This window comes from Anolis carolinensis, unplaced genomic scaffold (assembly GCF_035594765.1).
Source record: "Anolis carolinensis isolate JA03-04 unplaced genomic scaffold, rAnoCar3.1.pri scaffold_11, whole genome shotgun sequence".
Classification (NCBI taxonomy): Eukaryota; Metazoa; Chordata; class Lepidosauria; order Squamata; family Dactyloidae; genus Anolis; species Anolis carolinensis.
The window spans coordinates 25,570,915-25,586,967 of NW_026943822.1; the positions used below are offsets into that span (position 1 = coordinate 25,570,915).

General features: G+C 46.2%; 2 protein-coding genes across 3 annotated transcripts in view; one reads left to right on the forward strand and one right to left on the reverse strand.

Annotated features, from left to right (window-relative positions):
- adam10 (ADAM metallopeptidase domain 10) overlaps positions 1–16,053 on the reverse strand; it is a 66,504-nt gene that overhangs the window by 13,293 nt on the left and 37,158 nt on the right. The window contains exons 2-5 of one of the 2 annotated variants that reach the window (XM_062963301.1): positions 11,898–11,952; positions 3,786–3,936; positions 2,884–3,002; positions 1,392–1,550 (exon numbers count right to left, since the gene is read on the reverse strand). In XM_062963301.1, the coding sequence (XP_062819371.1) occupies positions 1,392–1,550; positions 2,884–3,002; positions 3,786–3,936; positions 11,898–11,952 (484 nt within the window). Of the gene's footprint in view, positions 1–1,391; positions 1,551–2,883; positions 3,003–3,785; positions 3,937–11,897; positions 12,293–16,053 lie in introns of those variants that run through there. The other variant, XM_003228070.4, reaches the window with a different exon arrangement.
- The window catches only part of mindy2 (MINDY lysine 48 deubiquitinase 2), an 8,671-nt gene continuing 7,487 nt past the window's right edge, over positions 14,870–16,053 (forward strand). The window contains exon 1 of the mRNA XM_008121581.3: positions 14,870–15,443. Within this exon, the coding sequence (XP_008119788.2) occupies positions 15,000–15,443 (444 nt within the window). The 5' untranslated portion in view covers positions 14,870–14,999. The remainder of the gene's footprint in view (positions 15,444–16,053) is intronic.

Here is a 16,053-nt window from a genome sequence, read left to right on the forward strand (position 1 = left end):
AAACCAAAGGATGGGCAACCTACAGGCTGCTCATTAGAAACACAGATTCTTCTGTGTCCCAGGCCGGTCTTGTTACTGCCCTGCAGCCTCAATGAGTTTCCAGCAAAACACACACAAAACACACAAGAGATCCCGGGCAATCTTCCTTCACATTACAATACTGACAGTAGAAGCTATAAATGTGAATTATTTCCTTTTGTCTAACTCCATGAACCTCGTACTAAATGAGGAGCGTCTGCAAGGGAAGGGTCCAAACAAAAACAAAACGAGCGAAGCCAAGGCTTAGTTTGGATCTTTCAAACCGTCCAAAAACAGGGATGTGAAGTGATTCGTTCCCGAGACGTTTTTGCTCAAAATTAACAGTAGGAATTCACTTGGGGACATATATCTTGGTAAATGGACTCACATCTTCGACCCATTTCATAAGATCTGTATTAAGCAATTGTGACGTTATTATGTGAGGCGGCAACCAAGCGACTGATGTCCCTTGGGAACCGATGCATAATGAGACAAAAGTGCATTGGAATTGATGTGCACGAATGCTCCGACCAGTGTCTGGAAAGGCATCTTTGCCATTCACTAAGTGAGTTTATATAAAGCCACACACTGCAGACAGAGAATCGTGACCACTTGTCAACTCAACCCTTGGCTTCCCTCTCACTTTCGCGAGACCCACCGCACTTCCGACCATGACAATGAGGCATCGAACAAAGACCGGCCGAGCTGCTACTTGGAAAGGAACAATCCAGAATATTTCACGGCTCAAAGCAGATGGGACACTGGTTTTGGAAAAGTTTGCGGAAGGAGACACAAATCAAGGAAGAGTGCAGACAAAGAAAAGCAAGAATCCAAAGATGTTGGAAAACACTCAGAGAAGAAAGGTTGAAGGATGCAGGTCCAATGTTAACGCACTGGGCTGAACTGTCTTGTCCTCCTGCAAGACCTCCTTCTAATGGGGTTGTTGTGCATTTTCCATGGAACATGGCCATACAGCCCAGAAAACGCACAACAACCCTGTGATTCCAGCCATGAAAGCCTTCGACAACCTCCTAATGTTCATAGGCACACTGGTTTGTACTGGTTTCACACTGGTTTCACAACAATCCTCAAAGCTGATGATTTTGCATGGAGACATACACAAAACACCTGACTACGTTCTTGCCTAAGAGTCAGGAGCGTTATAAATACCTTAAACAATGTTTCCGAAAAAGAAATAAACATAAACGCGGTCTTCTCCTGACTCCCAATATCCTTATCTCGGTTCAACAGTAAGTATCCTAGACCAATCTGAAGGTTAATCCTCAAGATTTGCTTTCTTTCAGTTTTATCTTTCAAAAGCAAACTCCTCTCAACTCTGCCTTTAGAAAGTAAAGAGAAGCCAAAGCGCTTACGGATGTCGTCTTCGTGGTACATGACGGAGTGGAAAGGCAGCGCTTTGTCCTTGATGTATCTCTCGGCCGGCTCGATATAGAAGGTCCCCCCGTGAGTCTTGATGAAGCCTTCGAACCTTCCGTCCACAACGGACCCGTGGCTAAAGCTTCCCTGTTCACCTGTTCGGGGAGAAAAAAACAGGCAGAATTGAAAGTCTACCGACAGGACCAATCCTAAACAGATACAAAGAATGAGCATGTTTTTACTGCAAGATATTCTGGGGGGCCAAGGTTCAGGGGTGTTATAGATTAGGTATGGGCAAACTTGGGGCCTCCCTCCCGGTGTTTTGGACTTCAACTCCCACCATTCCTAACAGCCTCCGGCCCTTTCCTTTTCCCACTCAGCCGCTTAAGCGACATAGACTTGAGACACCGAGTAAACATCACTTAATTTAAACCCAGACCCGACCAAGAAGCCATGAAATCATGCTACACACACCTGGGTTTCAAGGACTTCTCATAGAGTCTTTCTGAACGCCTAATTAATCTAGCCTTCACTCTGCTTAAGCGGCTGAGGAGAAAAAGGAAGGGGCCTGAGGATGTTAGGAATGGTGGGAGTTGAAGTCCAAAACACCTGGAGGGGAGGCCCAAGTTTTCCCACGCCTGTTACAGATGCAGTGCGTGTTCCATGTGTCCTTTCTCCTTGGAAACTAAGCTGTGGAACATCCTTCAGAGAAGCATCTATGGCTAAACAATGCATATTGTTGTTTGTTGATTATTTGCAGGCAAAACCTCGGGATGCATTCGAAATTGTAGGCTGTTCCAAAAAATAAGAAATCAGATTCTGGCCGAGACATTTTTTCCAGACCACGTTCACTCTTGCGGTGATTTGAAATGATTCCAATGATAAATAATTCACATTATAAAAGGACGGAGGCGCCTTGGATCCCAAGAGGAGAGGCTCTGCTTCTTCTAATGACGCGAGTCTGGGTTTCCCTGTCCTTTGTCCTCTGCCTGCATCGCAATTCTCAGTTGGAGGAATAGTGCAAAGATGTGTATTATAGTGCCATTTGGGGGCATAAGGGGGCCTCCCGTAGCGAAGTGTGTTAAAGAGTTGAGCTGCTAAACTTGCGGACCAAATGGTTGCAGGTTCGAATCCCGGGAGCGGAATGAGCGCCCGCTGTTAGCCCCAGCTCCTGCCAACCTAGCAGTTCGAAAACATGTAAATGTGAGTAGATCAATAGGTACCGCTCCGGCGGGAAGGTAACGCCGCTCCATGCAGTCATGCCGACCACATGGCCTTGGAGGAGTCTATGGACAATGCCGGCTCTTCAGCTTAGAAAAGGAGATGAGCACCAACCCCCAGAGTCGGACATGACTGGATGTAACATCAGGAGAAACCTTTACCTTTACTTGGGGGCATAAAAGAACGAAGTGCTCAAAAGATAAGGACTTCTCACGAGTTCCACTCAAAAGTGCCTTTAAAAAAGAAATTCAAAAGGGTCAAACTTACCATAAATGTGCCCAGTGTAAATATGGGAGGTATCGTAATCGATTTCTTTATTGGACATCTCTAGCTTGAAGTCTTCGCTAAAGAGAGACATCTCTCTCTTCATCCTAAGGTTAAAATGCCTGCAAAGGGGAGAAGACGGAGCTTGAATTTGGATCCTAATAGACTACGGAAAGAAAGAGGAAGAAGAACAATCAGGCCTCAACAAAGCAGCAGCAAAATGTCCACTGAATGGATGGGAAAAGTCCAAAGCTGCCTGGGCCTAAAAGGCTGCAAAAGGATCTTCTTTCAAGAGATTCATTCAACAACCCCGCTGTGGTGTAGCTATACACACCTCTACACACACACCTTAGATAAAACCAAACCTTTCTATTAGTCACTTGCAAAAAGGGGCAACTTCCTCTCCTTCGTTTCCGGCAGAAAGCCAAGCCTGGGATAAAGCTCTTTAGCCGTAATCCGCCCTATTACCCAGCTGGGGCTGTGTCTGCTCCTGCTTGCGAGTAATTCTAGCAAAAAGGAAATAAGCCAAGAGACAGGCAAGGCCAGAGCAAGGCAGGGAAGGGACACCCACAGCCAGCACCAGGTATCAGGCTAAAAGCCTTTCTAAGCCCAAATAGGTCCTTTTATTTACTAAATGAGACATCTTCCACCTTTGTCTTACACAGGAAGACGGCCGTACTTTCCCCAAATTCAACAAAAATCAGTCTTCTTTTAAAAGGGAAACCTGCAGAGCGCGATGCTGCTCTGCACCACAAGGCAAAGGAAAAACCTTAAAGGATTTAAACGAGGTTAGTGGAGAACCCCAACTTCAAGTTCTAACTAAATATAGGCACTGCGTTTCCCTATTCATTCATATTTGACAAAGGTTAATGGACGCGATGCAGAGAGCCAGGCGCAGCACGTACCTCCCGTGAGCATGGAAATCGAGGCGCAGAAACTGGTCTTCGTGAGAGACGGCTCTTTTGGCACGCTGGTGTTTTTGGTGTAAGGAGTCCACGTCGTAGGACAGTCCTTCGTAATGACGGATGTATTTGTTGAGGGGGTTCCCGTACTGACCTGCGGAGGAAACAAGGTGAGGAGAGGCATCAGTCCAGGCGCACTTCAGAAACAGAGATACGCCTCCACAAAAGGCCTTTCATTCCTCTTCTCCAATAACACCTTTTGTTTCCAGAAATGAATTCAAATCATGCAAAAGCTCGTATCACGTGGTGGGGAGAGTCTTGAATGGGTTTTCTGGAGGATTTTCAGAGGAAGAACTCTTGGGGAACTCCATACTTTGATAGGACCTCTCTGTGATAGTAGTGGCTCTGTTTGAGACAACAAGCAGTCCACAAGCTACAAACACCCAAGTTACAAGTTACTCAGCCTGCCTGGAAAGCACACAGTGTGGCCACAGTGACCAAGTTGCTCATCTGGAGGCACGAAGCAAGCGGGACAGATTCCAGCCAGGCCGAGATGGCAGGGCAACCTTGGCGGAGTCACTGTTGATCAGCCTCACCCAGGCTCACGGCGGGCTAATCGGCTCCTTCGGTGAAAGGGCGCCAACGTTATTTTAAAAGCCACACTTTGATCTCCAAGCAGGGAGGGACGCAGCTCAAGGGTTCGCCGGGAAAGGCCCCAAGCCCTCTCTCTGGCATTTCTAGCTGGAAGGGCCATGCAAAATGGGGAAATTGTGCTCAGTTAAAATAGACGATCTTTGGGATGATAAAGAGACAAGCCTTGCAGAACGCAACTGAATTCCCTGCCCTCAAAAACCAAGAAAGTGACTCTTTCACATATTCGTTTTCTCATACTGCCATAACTGTCATAAAAGTTAATTCCTAATTAAAAACAGTCTAATGAAGTTGGCCGGAAAGTGCAACGGCCAACCAGAAATGTTTTAGGGTGGTGGGGATTTTAAAAAACCCAGCCAATACAGCCAAAGAGATCACAAAGGCCTTCAAAATGAGAAGAACGGAGGGAGTATTTTATTTTGGACGTCTGCGTTTACAGACAAAACCGACTGTGAGAATGAGTCAGCCCCGGATGAGTGTGCATGCTCCGCCTCACAACCTTTATTCCAAACAGAGGCGGCTTCCAAAAACAATGCATTGCATATATATACATATCCAGGTAATTGGGCCACAACATTTGCACTTTGCTTTTCTGGCTGTTAGTGAAGCTATATGCTGAAGGATCTGAGGATGCAAGCAGCGCCCAGCTCTAGCCAGCCCTGGTTATTTTTGTTTCAAGACAAAACAAAGAGAAGCCACACTTCCTCACTTTGCAATTATGTTGCCCCTAAGTTTCATATATAACACATTGCATTATCTTGGTGTGGTAAATAAAATGCTGAGGCCTGCGAGATGTAGGTTTGCTTGTTTCAATTTAGCTTGAAGTTTGTTTGAGGCACATGCGGCGCCTTGTTTGATTAATTTTTAATCAGGTGTTTAATACCGAACGACAGAATCCAGCAAACACAGCAGCCGAGATGCAAGGACCTGGGCTGGCAAGGCATGCAAAGCAAGCGGAGAGGCGGCTGCGTTGCTGCCTCATAGGCCAGGCTGCCGGGGAAATGCCTCCTTTATCTTGGCCGCTGATGCTATCAGAAACGTACAAGATCCCTGCCGGCCTATTCATTGGCCTTTCCGTGGCTTTGACAACGGCAGCAGAGGGCAGACAATGCACAAGTGTGCACATGCCGGCAACTGTGTGGACTCAGGTGGGAAAGGCGGCTTCTCTTCCGCCTCCTTTCGCAAAGCAGCCTCATCGGAGGCTCTCCCAAACCCTGGAGCTTCCAAGACGAGGAAGGAAGTGGGCCAAAACCAACCCTTTGCCTGGGCAACACCTGCACCTTCCGAAGGCAGCGCAGGTGAAACAGAGTGCAGGGGTAATCTGCCACTAATACCTGCCCATTCAAGCCCAGGGAAAGAGGCCAAGGAGATGGGCGGGCCAGACAAGACGCCGTCTATGGACCAGGAAGGCCTTTCGTTGGCCTCAGGCTTGTCAACCTGGGTGGCAGAGACTGCTAGACTGTTTGGAGGAGTTGCATCCAATGGTTGAGACAAGAACAGGGCCCCCAAAGGGCCCCTCTCTCTGGATCTCTTGATGCAGACACCAACACACGCCTCCTTCAAGGACCCTCAAGCTACGGTTGTGTCTCCGGCACGACTGGTTTCCCATCTGGGACCCAGTCACCACCATCACACCTCACCTCTATCAACATTACTTGGCTCTGTTATTTATTACACCAACTCTTTTCCCCCCAACCAACGACACAAAGCAGAGCCACCTGCGGATCACAGGACACAACGTCCCTTCTCGACCTCCGAAACCACCCAATGTGTTCATGTGTAAGTTGAAAAATTTTAGTAAAAAAAAAAAATCAAACTTGGGTTGACTTATCCACAGGTCAAAGGAAGTACTGTGCCTCAAATCTTAAAATAAGGAAGGCACGGCAAGAGCCTAGCTTAAGTGGCTGAGGGGGAAAAGGAAAGGGCCTGAGGCTGTTAGGAATGATGGGAGTTGCAGTCCAAACACCTGGAGGAAGTGCAGAAGTTTGCTCATGTCAGTTGCAGAAGGTGTGGCACCAAAGGCACTCAAGACCTATTACACAACTACTTTGAGACTCTATTCATCTGGAAGGATCCTTCCTTCCTTCTTTCTTTCTCCCCCAACGACGCATCCCCGTCTTCCCAGAACTGACTCAGAGCAATCAGAAGTTCGGTGAGCGATCACTCCAAAAGGCAGCTATTGAATCTGCCAGCGCAAACACAGATTATCGTGACTCAAGAGGGGAAAGGAGAGATAACCTATCAGCAACAGGAATGCTCAACAGCTTGCACTGAAGCAAATGGGTGGAAACCCTTTCAAGCCTGGGAATTAAGCTCGGCTTGTGAGTAATATTTTTTGGAAGGGGGTGGGGATTCCTGGGAGGCAAAGACAAGGCAAGACCAAAGAAACTTCTAAACAAGCCTGGAACACTGGGGAAATACACCAAGGAGAAACACTCCCAGTGGGACCATAACAGTTATTGAATGTCTTTATTCAAAAAGTGTCTGTATATATTGTAAACATTGACAAAGCTTCCTGTAATGTTTTGTAAACATGTGTCCCAGACACAAAACACAATATTCCACTCATTTTGATAAGCCTGAGAGGCAAGAAAATAAAATGTTTAATTCAGAAACAATTAGCAGAAGAAAAACATCCCACACATCATGGCTTTGGTTAATGTTGACCTAGATGTGCTGGGGAGCAACATAAAAGGATAATACAGAGTTGGGGGTTTCTGAAATGCCACAATTGTGTTTGGCAACTCCTCCACATGAGCAAAAACAACAACAACAGCCCCAATAACCTGTTCTTTCAACACACAGGTTTGGGGCAGTCAACGCAAAATAGATCAATTGCAAAAGGAGTCTTCAAAATCCCAACCTTGAATATGTGAGCAAACTTCAGATTCATATCATCAGAAAGAGCACGTATATCCACGTTTTGCCATCCTTAGCATCTTGTATTAACTGACCGTGACTGGATGAGACCAAAACACAACTGGCATGCGAGTGCAAGTAAAACTCTTTCACACAATGATTCCTACCAACTTGACACTGGGGATAATATACAGCCACAATAACACATTCTTCACAGCCAAAGGCTAAAGGCCAATAACACGCCCTGCCACCCCAACTTGCCCCATGCAGAGCTTCCTGGAAATGCCCCCAGGGAGAGAACACGCAAGCGGATGAAACACACAATGACCTGGATGGCTGTGAAGTACATTTTCAGCCTGAGCTCAAAGTGGGAAAACGCTCCCAAGGATGGTCTTGTCTGGATAGGCTGAGGGTTTGCCTAGCTGCAACTCAGCTAATTTCTGGAGAATATGAGCACAGGCAACATAGGTATATGGCACCAAGACCCATCCCAACGATTCCCTAGAAATGATAGTTAGAGGCTCAAAAATGCCCTCTGTCCTTTTTTGCACACAACAGGAAGACAAAACTCCCCTTTTGGAATGAAACAGGTTTTATGTTTGGTCTCAAAATGGAGAACTACGGTTCGTTCTTAACTAGAAATACAGTGTTCCCTCACTTATCACAGGTGTTATGTTCCAGGACCACCGGCGAAAAGTGAAAATCTGCGAAGTAGGGATGTTATATTTATTTTAATATTTATACATTATTTTAGTAGTTATATACTATTTTGAGTCTTTATAAACCCTCCCCACACACTTATACACTACATAACCCTTTCCCATTCCCATTCGCAGAGAGGGATAGCTGCGCACGAATGAAAGAAACAAGATGCAACGGTCACTGAGCCAATCAGCAATTGGGATACAGACCAGCCTTCTTTGGTTGGTCACTTTCCATTAGTCAACCAATCGTGTGTTGTTTACAATCTCACGTCGGCAAGTAGCGTCTCAAGTGGCCGCTGCGCAAGTCCTACTTTTCTAAGTAAATACGCTATTTACTGTAAATCGTAACTTTTAATGATTTATAATATTATTTTAGTGTCCAAATTAATATTTTTAATTTACGAAAATACCGCGATAAATATTTTACATTAATATTTATTGAAAAATTGAAACAGCAAGTCCGTGAAAAGCAAACCGTGAAGTAGTGAGGGAACACAATTCAGCAGGAACTGAAACTGTATTCTGAATCATTAATGGGTGTCTCCTTATGCGTCATTTACTTGTAAGCTTAGCAAACTTGAACATCTCAGGTTACCTGTTCACTTCCTCCTTTCACCATGTCTACTAAACAGAAACTACAAGTAATGTAAGGTGAGTAATACATTAAAATATTATTATTATTATTGTTATTCCTATTATCATTATTGTTGTTTGATATTATTACTGTAATTACCTTTGTTTTAACTTCTGTTTTATCATCTTCTTGTGTTTTAAATTGTGTATATTGTTTAATGTATTTGCGCTGTTACTTTTGTAACGTTGTGAGCCGCCCCGAGTCCCCACGGGGAGATGGTGGCGGGCTATAAATAAAGTTTTATTATTATTATTATTATTCCACAGCTTGCAGCTGTGATGGTCTGCCTTGCTGAGCTCACAGACCTGAACGGAGATTTCCAACTGGCAGCCTTAGCCAGTAATCTCTAAACCAGCCTTATTGTCCCGATTTGTTTCGACCGACTTCAGTTCTAACAGCCCATTGTTCAGGCCTCGCAACACACCAGGAATGTGGGTTTCTATTAGAGCAAAAGCAAAAAGGTTCCACTTTTCTTCCCTCCCACAGAGAGAAGTAAAGGAGAAAGTCGGTGTCCAAGATAATAATTGCCTGTTGTGGAACATACTGTACTCAAGGGAAATCCATGGCCCACGACCTAGAAGCTTTGACTTTTATGGGCTAGGTGGATCCAGTATTTTATATTGGAGACCGATCAGACTCAAGCTCAGCATAGTCTAGACCAGGCATGGGCCAACTTGGGCCCTCCCTGTAGGTGTTTTGGACTTCAACTCCCACAATTCCTGGCCTCAGGCCCTTTCCTTTTCCCGGGAGTTGAAGTCCAAAACACCTGGAGGGAATGCCCAAGTTGGCCTATGCCTGGTCTAAATGGATTCAGATGAAGATTTGTAACGTACGGGCGGAAAATCCCACCATATCTCTGCCAATGTTTATATACAGCACAATTAAAATGGGTGATTCTACCATTTGTTTTGCTTGAATGATTTCGTGAGATTGCAACCAATTATATTTACTTATGAGAAAATCCTACACCATTGAATGGGACCAAAGCCAAGTTGCACACCTTCTCTAGTCACAAAATACCAAAATCACAAAAACTCTGCCAAATTCTCACTTTAAGTAGGGACTTCCCGTCATCAGTTACCTTGACGGAAAGCAACTACACTGTTCTGCACAGTCTATTGGCTTTCTGACCAAAGCCCCGTGGGATTTAACCAAGTTTCCCTTCTGCTTTTTCTTTAGAAAGCAAACATTTTGTGCTAAAACATTTATGACCACCAAAACTAAACATTGGTTCTGGGCCAGGAACGCCTCCAGCGACAACAATGTGCATGCTCAATTAGAAATCAACTCATACGGTGCTTATCAGCTGCTTTTTTCCAAGGCACACACCCTTCTGTACTTCCTGATAACAGTTCCATCCAGAAAGTTCTGTTACACCATCTCGGAGTTTGCAAAATCAAGACCACACCTTCCTGAACTTTCAAACACGAACGATGCGGAAGAAACGCTCTGGCACGAAACACTCAGGAGGCACAACTTTGTGTTGACCAGAGACCACTGAGAGATTGCAATTTATTTATTTACTACATTTATATCCTGCCCTTCTCACCCCAAAGGGGACTCAGAGCAGCTTACAAATAATATTTACATACAATATTTAGCATAGCACAATATTAGCATTATATATTACTATATTGTACTATACAACTATACTGTAATATTATTTGCAATATTACATGTAATATATAATTTATAATTAATATCATTATATTGTATTATTATTAGTATTATATTGTATTACATTATAATATTATTATCAATATTACATGTATATACAATATATTAATCATTTCATGTTTATAACAATTCAGGTTTATAAATTGGGAACTGCTTGCAATATTATTATTTTGCACAGATATATACATCTTGGGGCAGAGGAGAAATGGGTGCTCTTCCCTCTACCCCAAGTTTGTAAAAGTGAAAAGATGCCACCTTCCCTACTACTTCACAAACTTTTTGGAGGGGGTGTCTAGAGAGGATGTGCATGTTGATGGGCTTTGACTTCTCCTGTCAACTCCCATGAGTGCTTTCATAGAGTTTCTTTAGGCAAAGAAGATTTCTGTGCTTGGAGCGCAATGCATTAAGAACTGAGCAGAGAAAGGATGAAGAAGAAACAAGTCCAAACAGACAGATTCCCACTGGGACCTCCTCCCTTCCCCTCTTTCCGGGCAAGTGACCCCAAAATGGGGTCAAGCTGGCAAAACAGAGAGAAAACACCCTTTGGGGAGATGGAGGCGGGATAGAAAAATAAAGTATTATTATTATTATTATTATTAAAACAGGGCAGAGAGGAGAAAAGAAAGAAAGGAGGAAAGGAACATATGGATGGAAGACAGGAAGGAAGGGAAGGAAGGAAAAAGAAAGAATGAAAAGGGCAGAAGAATATGATGAAAGAAAGAAACAAGGGAGGTATGGAAGGAAGAGGTGAATAGAAGCAAGGAAAGAATGAAAAAGAAAAGGAAGGAAAGAAGAAAGGAATGAAAGCAAGGAAAGAATGAAAAGAAGAGGTGAATGGAAACAAGGAAAGAATGAAAACGATGTAAGAAAGAAAGAGAGGCAAGGGAGGAATGGAGGGAAGAGGAGAATGGAAACAAGGAAAGAAGAAAAGGAAGGAAAAGATGGAAACAAGGAAAGAATGGAAGAAGGAAAGGAACAAAAGCAAGGGAAGACTGAAAGGAGAGAAAAGGCAGAAGGAAAGAAGGAATATGATGAAAGGAAGAAAGGGAAGGGTGGAAGGAAGAGAGGAATTAGATGGAAGGAAGGAAAGGAAGGAAGGAAGAGAAAGCAAGGGAAGGGTGGAAGGGAGGAAAAGAATGGAGGCGGGCAGGAAAGAAGAGGAGCCAGGAAAGCAATGGATGGCAGGAAGAAGAGAGGAAAAGGGCTGAGAGGAAGAAGGGGGAGAGGAGAGGGAAGGAAAGAAAGAAAGACAAGAAGGAAGGCATGAAAGCAAGGAAAGAATAAAAGGGAGAGATGAATGGAAACAAAGAATGACAGGGAAGAAAGGAAAGAATGAAAGAGCACGATGAAAGGAAGACTGGGAAGCAAGGGAGGGATGGAAGGAAGAGATGAGCGGAATGGGAGCCGCTCCGAGTCCCGATCAGGGTGGGATATAAATGGAGTAAATAAATAATAGATAAATAAATGATTGTAAACAAGGGAACAATGAGAGGAAAGAAGAGGAGCCGGGAAAGCGATGAACGGCAGGGAGAGGAGCGAAGAGGGAAGGGAGCGGGCCTTCCTCGCCGCTGCCTTCCGTGAGGCGCTCACCTCCGGCGCCGGCGGCCCAGGACCCGAGCACGACGAGGACCCCGAGCAGCGCCATCTCCTCCTCCTCTTCCTCCGGCGGCCTTTTCCTCTTCCGCTTCCTCTTCCGCCTCGGCCTGCCCGGGGCCCCCCGCCAGGCCTGCCCTTCTCTCCCTCACCCGCGACGAGGCATCCGCCCAGGCCTCCTCCGCCGGGAAGGGGAAGGAGCAGGCCTTCCTTCCGGCTTCCTTCTCCACGTTCTTCCTCTCTCTCTCTCTCTCTCTCTCTCTCTCTCTCTCGACCAAAAGTCCCTCAGAAGAACAAGAACCGCTCTCTCTCTCTCTCTTTCTCTCTCGGCCGCCTCACAAGAGTCCCCGCCGCCCAATCACGAGCCGCCCCCCGCGCATGCGCGAGTCCCTCATACCGCCGGCCCAGGCACCGAGCGGGAGAGCGCCCGCCTTTCTTGTTCAAGAGAGCCCACCCCTCGCTCTCTCCTACAGGCCACGCCCCCTCTCAGTGATCATTTGTTCTCTCGCCTGTCTAGCCACGCCCCCTTTCCGCAATTGCAGTCTCTCATTCGCTCTCTCGCCTGTCCCTCCAGAGAGGCCGCTCCTCGGGGAAAAGGAGGAGGCGGCGGAAGGAGTGTTGTTGTTGATGCTCGGCGCTGCGCACGCGCAGTGAGTTCTCCTTTTAAGGGCCTCTGTTCCTTAAAGGGGAAGGCGGCGGTGGCGCCCGGGTCACGGCCGGGGCAGTAGGGCTGGCATGGAGCGCGGGTTGGGTCGGAGGGCAGAAAATGGAAATTTAAAAAAGGGAAAAGGGGGCCAAATGAGGTCAGATGTGGGTGGGTTTAATGCCCCGGATTCAACGTGTGAGCTGCTGTTCTCCCACGTTGCATGCTTTAATGTCATCCTGCCTTCCTGTACCCGCTGGTTTGCTTTTAATTACTCTGATTTTATCTGCTTGGATTTTAATGTATTGTCCATTATTTTATATTGTGTATCGTTGGAATGTTTTAAGTTCTTGTCAAATATGTTGTGTTGTTGTTTCGGGCTTGTCCCTGTTCTGAGCCGCCCCGAGTCCCTTCAGGGAGATGGGGCGGGATATAAAAATAAATTTTATTAAAGCCTGGAAAACTCACAGCAACCCAGGGTATTAATATTATTAAGACATTATGATACTAATAATAGATACATAGCTGCTTTGAGTCTCCTTATGGAGAAAAAAAGTGAGGAATAAATAATCATCATCATAATAACCTCAGCTGATATACTTCCCATCTCTTCAACTCCAGTACCATATGCACACACATACAGATCTCTTCAGTAAACATACCAGCATTATTATTGTTCTACGTATTTGCATCCCACAATTAAAAAAGTGACAGCATTCAAGATCTTCAGTGTATAAACTGAACTGCATTAAACTTCCATTCAATGTCTAATATTTGTTTGGTGTATTTTAATATGTATTTTATTGAAATACGTTTTAATCTGTGTATTCTACGGAGCTGCTGCTACAAAGGCTTCCGTGCTCTTGTGGGAACCCTGGCATTGTTTGCAGGCGGAGGGAGGGAGGGAGGGAGGGAGGGAGGGAGGGGGGCCCAGCCTTGTGCTGTGCGCAGCTCAGAGGAAGCAGCTGTTTCCAGTGAAAGCGGATGAGGCTGGGGACAAAAGGAGCGCAGCTGCACCGGCCTCCCATCCGCCTGCCTCTCTTCTCTCAGGGCCTTTGCTTTGTCCCTTTAGCACCCCCGTCTGCAGGGTCACGCCAGCCAAGTCTGTCTGTCTGTCTGTCAGAGAAGGAAAGGAAAACAGGCTCCAAAGGAAGAGAGCAAAAACAGGGAGATGAGCATCTCTGTCTGGCTGGATCTACAGGCTGAATCTACATTAGATGGTCAATGCAATTCAACTACACTGAACTACATTGTATATAATAATAATGATGATGATGTCACCTGCCTCCTCTCATGACTAGAGGCAGGATTGAGCTGCATTATATAATAATAAGTTACCTGCATCTCCTCACAACTCAAGGCAAGGTTAAACACAGTTTAGTTGCACTGAACTGTATTTTATATAGTAACAATAGTTGTAGTAATGATGTCACCTGCCTCTCTTAACCACATTATATAATAATAATAATCAACTGCCTCTCCTCACAGCTCGAGGCAAGGTTCAACACAGTTTAGCTGCACTGAACTGAGATAGATATAATAGTAATAATAATATTAACAATATTGTTACCTACTTGCCTCTCCTCACGACTCAAGGCAGGGTTCAACAGAGTTTAGCTGAAGTGAGCTGCAATATATATTAGTAATAATGACATCAACTGCCTTGCCTCATGGCTTGCAATTGAACTGAATTGAACTGTATTATATAATAATAACCCAATGATAATAATATAATAATATGATATAATAATATAATAATAATACAACAATACGCTAATATAATAATGATAATATAATATAATTAACCTTTTATTGGTCTCTTGCCTTTCCTGATGCTTGCAGGCAGGGCACAACACAGGCAAAACACATTACAATGATAACATGCATATGCTGAAACACATTACCTAAGAAACATAACATAAAACACATAGTACATAGGTTAAAACGCAGTGCAAATGGATGGTACACTGAGCATGAGCGGAGAAGGCCTGCCAGGCTGAAACTGCACGAGGTGGCAGGGCTCATCCCGCCTCGGTGTTGTCTTTCTGGCACGCATGCGCACTGGCACAATGGAGCCGCTCCCTGCTCCTTCCTTTCCCCCCTCCCTTCCTCCTTCCGCGGGGCGTGGCTTCGTCCAATCTCCCTTTTTCTCAGTTCGTTTCATCTCAGGCATGCGCACTAGCCGCGAGAGCGCTCGCTTTATTGCACGCATGCGCACCGCGGGGCGTGGCCTCGGCCTGTCCCCTTTCCTCCTCCCTATTCCTCAGCGTTGGCTTCGTTGCACGCATGCGCCCTAGCGTCACGGGGCCGCTCCCTGCTCCTCCCTCCCTCCTCCTTCGGGGCGTGGCCTCGGCCTGTCATGGCGGCGGCGGCCTTTTCGGGCCTGAAGGGGCCTGGGCGTCGCGTCAGGGCCCCGTAGCCGAGGAAGGAGGCGGCCGAGGCGGCGGGGCGGGCCCATGGAGGGCCGGGCGGAGGAGGAGGAGGAGGAGAAGGGCTCCCCTGAGGGGAAGAGGGCGGGAATCTCCTCAGGGGAAGCAGGCGGGACGAGGCCCGAGGGCGGCGAGGAGGCCCAGGAGGAGGAGGAGGACTCGGTGGGCTCCTTCTCCCACCTGCCCTCCTCCTCGGCCTCCTCCTCCTCGGCCTCGTCCTCCTCTTCCCCGGCCTCCGAAGCAGGCCCCGCCGGGGCAGAAGGCGAAGCGGGTCCCCGGCCTGTCCTGCCCGCCGCCCCCGCCGTCCCTGCAGCCCCTGCGGGCAAGGAGCGGGGCCTCCCGGCGGGGCAGGGCGTGTACCACCTGAAGTGGGTCCGGTGGAAGGAGGAGCAGACGCCGCTGGTCACCCAGAACGAGAACGGGCCCTGCCCCCTCCTCGCCATCATGAACGTCCTCCTCCTCGCCTGGAAGGTGAGAAAGACGCGGAACGGGCGGATAACCAGGCCAGACAGGGAGGGGATCACCACCATCATCATCATCATCATCATACTGAGGTGGTTGTAGGTTTTCCGGGCTGTCTGTCTCTCCTGACGTTTCGCCCACATCTATGGCAGGCATCCTCAGAGGTTGTGAGGTATTATTATTATTATTATTATTATTATTAACTGCATTTCTATACCACTTTTCTCACCCCTGGGGGGACTCAAAGCGGTTTACAACATAATAAATGGCAAAATTCAATGCCTTACAAATACATAAAAATATATCACGTATCTAAATAAAATACATACAACTGTAGATTAAAACCATTAAAACTATAAAAACATCAAACATAGGCATATGCATGAAACATGCAATTAACATAGACATTCCTCCATGCCTGATCCAGACACTATTCTCCCATTGATGCAGCTTAGAATCGCATTGGCTTTTTCAACTGCTGCATCACACTGTTGGCTCATGTTCAGGTATGGAGAAAACTAAGCAAAGAGGTTAATATAATAATATATTATTACTAATAATATTACAATATATTGATATAGTACAATATAGTCATGTATTGCCAGTATTGTACTATGCT